This window comes from Anomaloglossus baeobatrachus, chromosome 3 (genome assembly GCF_048569485.1).
Source record: "Anomaloglossus baeobatrachus isolate aAnoBae1 chromosome 3, aAnoBae1.hap1, whole genome shotgun sequence".
Taxonomy (NCBI): Eukaryota; Metazoa; Chordata; class Amphibia; order Anura; family Aromobatidae; genus Anomaloglossus; species Anomaloglossus baeobatrachus.
Window position 1 is genome coordinate 53,440,694 of NC_134355.1, and position 10,054 is coordinate 53,450,747.

The 10,054-nt window shown below is 54.7% G+C and overlaps 1 protein-coding gene across 1 annotated transcript in view; it reads right to left on the reverse strand.

Annotated features, from left to right (window-relative positions):
* Window positions 1–10,054, reverse strand: part of THADA (THADA armadillo repeat containing) — a 906,435-nt gene that overhangs the window by 827,016 nt on the left and 69,365 nt on the right. The window contains 1 exon segment of the mRNA XM_075341438.1: window positions 9,791–10,054. This exon segment is cut by the window's right edge and continues 26 nt beyond it. Coding sequence (XP_075197553.1) covers window positions 9,791–10,054 — 264 coding nt within the window.

The following is a 10,054-nucleotide window of genomic DNA, read 5'->3' on the forward strand; positions in this document are numbered from 1 at the left end:
CCACGTTCAGACTGTGTTGGCATGCCTCTTGAGAGGGTGCCTTTATAAGTAGATCGTCCAAATACGGGATCACGGAGTGACCCTGCGAGTGCAGGACAGCTACTACTGCTGCCATGACCTTGGTGAAGACCCGAGGGGCTGTTGCCAGCCCGAAAGGTAACGCTACGAACTGCAGGTGTTCGCTTTCTAGAACGAAGCGTAGAAAACGCTGATGCTCTGGCGCAATCGGCACGTGAAGATAAGCATCCTTGATGTCTATTGATGCTAAGAAATCTCCTTGAGACATTGAGGCTATGACGGAGCGGAGAGATTCCATCCGGAACCTCCTGGTTTTTACGTGTTTGTTGAGCAACTTTAGATCCAGGACGGGCCGAAAGGACCCGTCCTTCTTTGGCACCACAAACAGATTGGAGTAAAAACCGTGACCTTGCTCCTGAAGAGGAACGGAAGTCACCACTCCTTCCGCCTTTAGAGCGGCCACCGCCTGCAGCAGAGCATCGGCTCGGTCGGGCGGTGGGGAAGTTCTGAAGAAACAAGTTGGAGGACGAGAGCTGAACTCTATCCTGTACCCGTGAGACAGAATGTCCCTCACCCAACGGTCTTTGACCTGTGACAGCCAAATGCCGCCAAAGCGGGAGAGCCTGCCACCGACCGAGGATGCGGAGAGAGGAGGCTGAGAGTCATGAGGAAGCCGTCTTGGTAACGGTTCTTCCTGCTGTCTTTTTTGGGCGTGACTGCGTCCGCCAAGAATCTGAACCTCTCTGATCCTTTTGAGTCCTTTTGGACGAGGAGAATTGGGACCTGCCTGAGCCTCGAAAGGACCGAAAACCAGACTGACCCCTCCTTTGTTGGGGCTTGTTTTGTCTGTGTTGAGGTAAGGATGAGTCCTTACCCTTGGAGTGTTTAATGATTTCATCCAAACGCTCCCCAAACAATCGGTCACGAGAAAAGGGCAAACTGGTTAAGCACTTCTTGGAAGCAGAATCTGCTTTCCATTCTCTCAACCACAGGGCCCTGCGCAAAACCACGGAGTTGGCTGACGCCACCGCCGTACGGCTCGTAGAGTCCAGGACAGCATTAATCGCGTAAGACGCGAATGCAGACATTTGAGAGGTCAATGGTGCCACCTGCGGGGCAGATGTACGTGTGACCGAGTCGACTTGTATAAGCCCAGCTGAAATAGCTTGGAGTGCCCATACGGCTGCGAAAGCTGGCGCCAACGACGCTCCAATAGCTTCATAGATGGATTTCAGCCAGAGCTCCATCTGCCTGTCAGTGGCATCTTTAAGTGCCGCTCCATCTTGTACTGCAACTAAGGATCTAGCTGCAAGCCTGGAGATTGGAGGGTCCACCTTGGGACACTGGGTCCAACCCTTGACCACGTCCGGGGGAAAAGGATAGCGTGTATCTTTAAGCCGTTTAGAAAACCGCTTCTCAGGATAAGCGTGGTGTTTCTGGATTGCATCTCTAAAGTCAGCGTGGTCCAGAAAAGTGCTTAATTTACGCTTGGGGTATCTGAAATGGAATTTCTCCTGCTGTGAAGCTGCCTCCTCCTCAGTAGGAGCTGGCGGAGAATATCTAACATCCTATTGATGGACGCTATAAGATCATTCACTATGGCGTCACCATCCGGTGTATCCAGATTGAGAGCGGACCCAGGATCAGAATCTTGATCAGTTACATCCGCCTCATCACCCATAGATTCGTCCCGCTGGGATCCTGACCAGTGAGACGAAGTTGAGGGCCCCTCATAACGAGTCCGCTTAGGTTGTCTGGGACTGTTGTCCGAGTCAGAATCGTCACCCTGGGGTGCATGTGACACCCCCGGAGCTTGGAAGTGTTCCAGCTGAGGGGGACCAGGGAGCAATGATGCCACAGTGTCCATGGTCTGAGTTACTGGTCTAGACTGCAATGTTTCAAGAATCTTTGACATGGTCATAGACAATCTGTCAGCAAAAGCTGCAAACTCCGTTCCTGTCACCTGGACAGCATTCACAGGTGGTACACCCTGGGTCACGTCCAGCAGAGGCCCCGGCTGTGCAAGTTGCACAGGGGCCGAGCACTGCACACAATGGGGGTCAGTGGAACCTGCCGGTAGAGCAGCCGCACATGCGGTACAGGCAGCATATAATGTCTGTGCCTTGGCACCCTTGCGTTTAGCGGACGACATGCTGTTGCCTCTTTGTAATCTAGGAGGGTATATAGCCGAGAATCACCAGCGACCGTACAGTACAAAGTATTTGCAAACACAAAATACTCAGTATACAAACGGCACAAGTGGGGGTGAGCCCTTGAGGGCTGCTTACCGCCCGCTGAACAGCGGGTATGAGGCCGTAGAATCCCGTGTCTGGGTCTCCCCGTCTCCCCTCTGCAGCTCAGCGTGCAGGCAGGAATGGCTGCCGGCGTTCTGTGAAGAGGGGCGGACCGTGGGCGTGCCACAAACAAAGAGCGGGAAACTGCGTCCTACTGTGCCTGGTGTGAGGGCTGGAGTATGTAAAAAAGACTCCAGCCCTCAGCACTGATGCTCTGTACAGCGTCCCGCCCTCCTCCTGACTGGCAGGTGCGGAGGCGGGAACGAACGAACTAGGCCGCAAAAGCCGGGGACTGTAGTAATAAGCGCGGCCGTGATATATGCACGGCCAGCGCGGAAGTCCCCGGCGCACCACAAGTCCCAGCCGCGTCGCAGTCCCAGCGGCCGGCGCGACCGTTCTCCCCGAGTCTACCCACTCAGCTAAGCTGAAGTGAGGAAATGGCACAAGCGCAGCAGCGCTGTTGTCCCCGGCGCACTAACACACCCAGCAATGCTGCGGTGTGCGCGCGTATGCACGGGGACACAGAGTACCTTGACGGAGCAGGGCCATGTCCCTGACGATACTCAGCTCCAAATCCAGCGGCTTCTCCAGGGGCTGCGGATGGAGCACGGTCTCAGTGCCTGGAGACCGGTAAAATCCCACTTCGCCCAGAGCCCTAATGGGGATGGGGAAGGAATCAGCATGTGGGCTCCAGCCTCCGTACCCGCAATGGGTACCTCAACCTTAACAAGCACCACCGACAGAAAGTGGGGTGAGAAGGGAGCATGCTGGGGGCCCTGTATGGGTCCTCTTTTCTTCCATCCGACATAGTCAGCAGCTGCTGCTGACTAAACAGTGGAGCTATGCGTGCGTGTCTGACCTCCTTCGCACAAAGCAAAAAACTGAAGGACCCGTGCTCCCACGGGGGGGTGTATAGCCAGAAGGGGAGGGGCCTTACACTTTTGAGTGTAGTACTTTGTGCGGCCTCCGGAGGCAGTAGCTATACACCCAATTGTCTGGGTCTCCCAATTAGGAGCGAAAAAGAAATGCTTGTTGAGAAGCTTGGGATCCAGGATGGGCCGGAAGGTACCGTCCTTTTTGGGAACTAGGAAGAGGTTTGAGTAAAAACCTCTGAACCGTTCCCGGGCGGGAACTGGTACAATGACTCCGTTGGCCTGCAAGGCTGCCACGGCTTGAGAGAAGGCGGCGGCCTTGGAGCAGGGGGGAGTTGAGAGAAAAAATCTGTTTGGCGGGCTGGAAGAGAATTCTATCCTGTAGCCGTGGGAGATGATAACCCGCACCCACTGATCGGAGACGTGTTGAAACCACACGTCGCCAAAGTGGGAGAGCCTGCCACCGACCAAGGACGTTGCTGGCGCGGCCAGATAGTCAAGAGGAGGCTGCCTTAGTGGCAGCAGCTCCTGCGGTCTTCTGAGGACGCGGCTTCGTGCGCCAGTTGGGTTTTTGGTCCTTGGCTGAGTTAGTGGACGAGGCCGAGGGCTTAGAGGACGACCAGTTGGAGGAACGAAAGGAACGAAACCTCGACTGGTTCCTGCCCTGGACAGGTTTCCTGGTTTTAGTTTGTGGCATGGAAGTACTCTTCCCGCCAGTAGCTTCCTTAATAATTTCATCCAGTTGTTCACCGAACAGCCTGGACCCAGCAAAAGGGAGCCCAGCAAGGTACTTTTTTGAAGAAGCGTCTGCCTTGCACTGTCGAAGCCACAAGATCCTGCGGATAGCGAGGGAATTAGCCGAAGCCACCGCAGTGCGGTGAGAAGCCTCCAGCATGACAGACATGGCATAGGATGAAAAAGCTGAAGCTTGGGAAGTTAAGGCAAACATTTCGGGCATAGATTCCCTGGTGAGGGAATGCATCTCCTCTAGAGAAGCAGAGATGGCTTTGAGAGCCCACACTGCTGCAAAAGATGGGGAGAACGAGGCCCCTGCCGCCTCATATACAGATTTGGCCAGAAGGTCAACCTGGCGGTCAGTGGAATCTTTAAGAGAGGTGCCATCAGCCACTGATACAACTGTCCGGGCTGAGAGTCTAGACACCGGAGGGTCTACCTTTGGTGAATGAGCCCACTCCTTGACCACCTCAGGTGGAAAGGGAAAACGGTCATCAGAACCACGCTTTGGGAAGCGTTTGTCAGGACAGGCCCTAGGCTTGGTCACAGTGGCCTGAAAACTGGAGTGGTTAAAGAACACACTCCTTGTCCTCTTAGGCAAGGTAAACTGGTGCTTTTCTGCCAGAGAGGGTTGCTCCTCTGATACTGGCGGATTGAGGTCCAGTACAGAATTAATAGACGCAATCAAATCACTAACATCTGCGTCAGTTTCGGACAGATCAATGGGGCACATGGAGGCCGCCTCCGAGCCCCCAGTAACGGCATCCTCCTCGTCCTGCGAGTCAGCTCTTGAATCAAAGTCCTCTTAGGAGGACGGGGTCTGGGACCAGATGAAGAATCCTCTGTGAGCTCCGCTGAGAGAGCCCTAGCAGCAGAGGCACCCTGAGAAGGGGGCTGATGCATGTTCAGCAAAGTCCGGGACAGCTGTCCCATGGAGTCGGCAAAAGACTGGGAGATTGACCTAGAGAAGGATTCTACCCAAGCCGGGGGTTCAGCCACCGGAGCCGGAGCAGCCGGAGGGACCACTATGGGTGCGATTCCAGGCTGAGGCATTGTAAGGTTAGAGCCGGCATCACAATGTGGATATGTGCTCGGCTCAGGCAGTATGAGCTTACATGCAGTGCATATTGAGTACAGCCTTGCAGCCTTGCTCCTTGTGTGAGACATGCTGCTGAAGTGGGGGCTCTGAGCCAGAATGACCCCCAGAGAGTATACAAGCAGGTCCACAACTGGAGGTTGTGGCTTACCAGACCGTTTGTGTGCCCTCCAGATCCCACAGCCTGGACCCCCAGACAGATTAGCAGGGATGCTGCAGCCAGCGCCGATCGCTGAGAGAACGCTGATAAAATGGCGCCGGAGCGAGGAGAGGGGGTGGGACCTACTCTGAGAGCGGGATCTGGAGGGCCAAGGAGATTTACAGGGGAGGGGACATTTACTCAGAGAGGAGTGTCCCTCCCCTGTGCCGAACGGCCGCTGGGCGGAGCCGCACTGTCCCTCTGCATGAATGACATGCAAGGGCAGTGAAATCGAAACTAGGCCTCAGGCGAAGCCGGGGCCTAAATTTAAGCGATGCGGCCGGCGCGCAGGCTCCATCGGCGCGGTTCTCAGGTGACAACCAGAGAACCGGCCGGAAATGTCATAACAGTTACACAGCACACTCTCCCCAACAATAAAGTACAAGGGACCCCCCGAACATAAACGTCTCAGATACTTAGCTTGTGAGACGCAGGGTTTCAAGTCCCTGGGGATGAGTGCTCCGTCCAGCAGGATCCTGAAGGGCTGCGGATGGAGACCGGCCTCCTGCAAAGCAGGGAGAAACGTGCTGGCTCCCACTTCAAGCCAGAGCCCGAGTGATGGTGAAGGAGCGCGGCATGTAAGGCTCCAGCCCTGGAATCAACCTTAACAACACTGCCAACACAGTGGGGTGAGAAGGGACATGCCGGGAGTCCAGGCTTGGACCCGCTTTTCTTCAAAAACTTTCCAAAATAAAAAATCAGATGAGAATGCATGTGTGGATGTATGCCTCCTGAACACAAAGCAATGAACTGGCTAGATTTGGTTATCCAGGGGGTGTATATGCTCAGAGGGAGGAGCTACACTTTTTTAGTGTAGTACTTTGTGTCCCCTCCGGAGGCAGAAGCTATACACCCAATGTCTGGGTCTCCCATAGGAACGATAAAGAAAAAACGTGTGGTGAAAAACACAGTGTCTTATGGGCACGTAAATATATAATAGCCGGATGGAAACAAAGGTGACCCACAAACAACATCGAGAAACATCCGGTAAATGAAGAACTCACAATCCAAACAGGGTGGGTGCTGTGTCCCCCAAAGAAGACTCAGAGAAAGAGATTTTACGGTGAGTACACAAAAATCCTTCTTTCTCTATCGCTTTCATTGGGGGACACAGGACCATGGGACGTCCAAAAGCAGTCCCTGGGTGGGTACATAAGCCGTCCTACAGATCCAAAACAAACACACAAATTCTGTAGGCAAGCTCTGTACAAATGTTTACTACCTTTTTAGAGGTGTGCGACGACCGTCTGCAACACCTTTCTCCCAAGGCAGGCGTCTGCTGATGCCTGGGTGTGGACCTTGTAAAACCTGGTGAAGGTATGAAGACTGGACCACGTTGCGGCTTTGCAGACTTGCTCGGCTGAAGCCTGGTGCCTGATTGCCCAAGACGCCCCAACTGCACGGGTGGAATGGGCTCTTACTCCCCTCGGAGGGATCTTGTCCCTGATTCGGTAGGACTCCGAAATGGCTGACCTGATCCATCTGGCAATGGTAGCCTTGGACGCCGGCATGCCCTTCTTGGAACCAGAAGGCAGGACAAACAGGTTGTCTGATTTGCGGAAAGGCGCAGTTCTCGAGACGTAAGTCCTGAGCGCTCGTACTAAGTCCAGAGTGTGTAGTGACCTTTCCAAGGAACGATTGGGTGCCGGACAAAAAGATGGAAGCACGATCTCCTCATTCAGGTGAAAAGGAGACACCACCTTCGGCAGGAACTCCGGAGACGGGCGCAGGACAACCTTGTCCTGGTGAAAAACAAGAAAAGGTGAACGGCACGAAAGAGCTGCCAGTTCATACGTTCTCCTGATTGAAGTGACCGCCACCAAAAAAAACACTTTCCAGGATAAGTGTGAGAATGAAGATTCTTTGAGTGGTTCAAATGGAGCCAGTTGGAGGGATCCTAAAACCAGATTAAGATCCCATGGTTCTAGCGAAGCCCGATAGGGCAGATTCAGATGAGCGACTCCTTGGAATGAACGTCTTGACCTGCGGACGTGATGCTAGATTTCTTTGGAAAAGAACAGACAAAGCCGACACTTGCCCCTTGATGGTTGGCAGCGAGAGACCCGCTTGCAACCCTGCCTGAAGGAACGCTAGAAGCGTCGGTAGTGACAGAACTAGCGGGGAGAGATTGCCGTTGACCTCGCACCACTGAAAAAAGGCCTTCCAGGTGCGGTAGTAGATCTTTGAAGATGAAGGCTTTCGAGCCCTAATCATAGTCTGAATCACTCCTGGGGCAAAACCTGACTGGGCTAACAGCCAGGATTCAAGAGCCATGCCGTCAAATTGAGAACCCCTGAATTTTGATGGAAGAGCGGACCCTGAGACAGCAGGTCCGGCCGATCCGGAAGCCGCCATGGGGTGTCTGCGACGAGCTGTGCGAGTTCTGCGAACCATGCTCGCCTGGGCCATTCTGGAGCGATGAGAATCACCGGAATGCCCTCTGCCTTGATTTTCTTGTGGACTCTTGGATCAGTGGCAGCGGCGGAAAGATGAACGGTAGTCTGAACGGATTCCACGGAAGAATGAGGGCGTCGACTCCTAGCGCCTGCTGGTCGTGGTAGCGGGATATGAACTGTGGGACTTGATTGTTGAACCGCAAGGCCATCAGGTCCACATCCGGAGTCCCCCACCTGTGGCAAATCTGCTTGAAAACCTCTCTGTTGAGAGACCATTCGCCCGACGCCAGACCCTGTCTGCTGAGGTAGTCGGTCGCCCAGTTTTCCACGCCGGGGATATGTACCGCGGAGATCCTGGCGTGGTGAGACTCTGTCCACTGTATGATCCTCTTCACCTCTCTCATTGCCATGAGGCTCCTCGTGCCGCCCTGATGATTGATGTATGCCACCGCCGTGGCGTTGTCCGATTGTATCCTGATTAGAGACCCTTGGAGAAGGCGCTGAAAGGCTTGCAGGGCTCGTAGGACTGCTCTGATCTCCAAAACATTGATCGCGAGCCGGCTTTCCTGGTAAGACCACTGACCGTGAGCCGTGTGTTGATGGAAGACCGCTCCCCAGCCCAGAAGGCTGGCATCGGTGGTGACTGTCTTCCAGTGCACCGGTAAGAACGACGTTCCTTTGACGAGATTCTGGCTGTTGGTCCACCAGCGCAGCGAGTGGCGGACTTCCGGGGACAAATGTATCCTGCGATCCAAGGTGAATAGAGATTTGTCCCAATTGTGCAGCAGAGATAGCTGAAGGGGACAAAGGTGGAAGCGGGCAAACGGACCCGCCTCTATTGCCGCCACCATTCGGCCGAGGGCCCTCATACCAAATCGTATGGACACCTCTCTGGAGTGGTGGAGGGTCTGGACGTCCTTCCGGAGGGAGACAATCTTTTCCTGTGGAAGGAACACGCGTCCTTGGATGGTATCGAATTCCATGCCTAGGAAGGTAATCCGGCGAGCCGGGGTCAACTAGGACTTCTTCCGATTGATGAGCCAACCGAGACGGGATAGAGTGTTGATGGTGACCTGGACACTTAGACGACAGTCGTTGAAAGAGGACCCTTTGATCAGTAAGTCGTCCAGGTATGGAATTACCAAAACACCTCTGGAGTGTAGGATCGACATGGCAGCAGCCATGACTTTCGTAAACACTCGAGGCACAGACGCAAGACTAAACGGTAGGGCAGTGAACTGATCATGATCGTGTGCTACGGCAAAGCGTAGGAATCTTTGGTGCTGGTGTGTAATTGGGATATGCAGATATGCGTCCTGTATGTCCAGAGAGGCGAGGAATTCGCCGACCTCCATGGAGGCAACCACCGATCGGAGGGACTCCATGTGAAATCTTCGGGTTCTGACGTACCTGTTGAGGATTTTGAGGTCGAGAACCGGGCGCACAGTGCCATCCTTCTTGGGGACAACGAAGAGGTTGGAGTAGACTCCCCTGAACCGTTCCGAATCTGGAACCGGAATCACGACCCCTGAGCGGTGCAGAGATTCGATGGCGTGAAAAAAGGGATGAGCTCGCGCGTCCGACTCAGGAGGATGGGAAAGGAAAAAACGACTTGGAGGAATTGACGTAAATTCTATCTTGTAACCCGAGACTAGGATTTCTCTGACCCAAGCGTCTGTGATCAAAGGGAGCCAGACGCGTTGGAAAAGAGAAAGGCGCCCCCCCACCTGGTCTGCGCTGATGCGCAAAGACCACGAGTCATTTGGAGGAGTATCGCTGAGATCTAGATGCTGGTTTGGCAGGCTGGCGTGGTCTGGAACGCCAGGAGGGATTTGTTTTGAAAGACGGGTTCTTCCTGCTTCTCTGCGGGGATCTGTTCCTCCTAGGCTGTGTCGGGGAACTGAAGCTGCGAAAAGGGTGAAAACCTGAGGTCGGCTGGCGGCGCGGGATACGCCTTGGTCTCAGTTGGGGAAGGGAGGTGCTCTTCCCACTCGTAGCCTCGGCGATGATCTGATCGAGCCTGTCCCCAAACAGTCGGCCTCCTGCAAACGGGAGGGCGGTAAGGGATTTCTTTGAAGCCGCGTCTGCATTCCAGGCTCTGAGCCAGACCGCCACCGTGTTGCTGGCCGCTTGTGCTGCGCAATTGGCTGTAGACAGAGATGCGTTAATGATGTACTCACCCGCCAGGGCAATCTGTGCCGCCATGTTGACGAGCTCGGGATCGCCAGACTGCGAGCAAAGCCCTCTGCGGAGGGTGTCGGCCCAGGTCACCATGGCCTTAGCTACCCAGACGGCAACGAAGGCCGGAGACAGGGCCGCGCCTGCCGCCTCAAAAGCCGAGCGGGCGAATCTCTCGATGTTCCGATCCGTGGCATCACGGAGCGGTGTTCCCTGCGGCAGAGATAGAACTGTATGCGAGGCCAGACGGGAGACCAGAGGGTCGA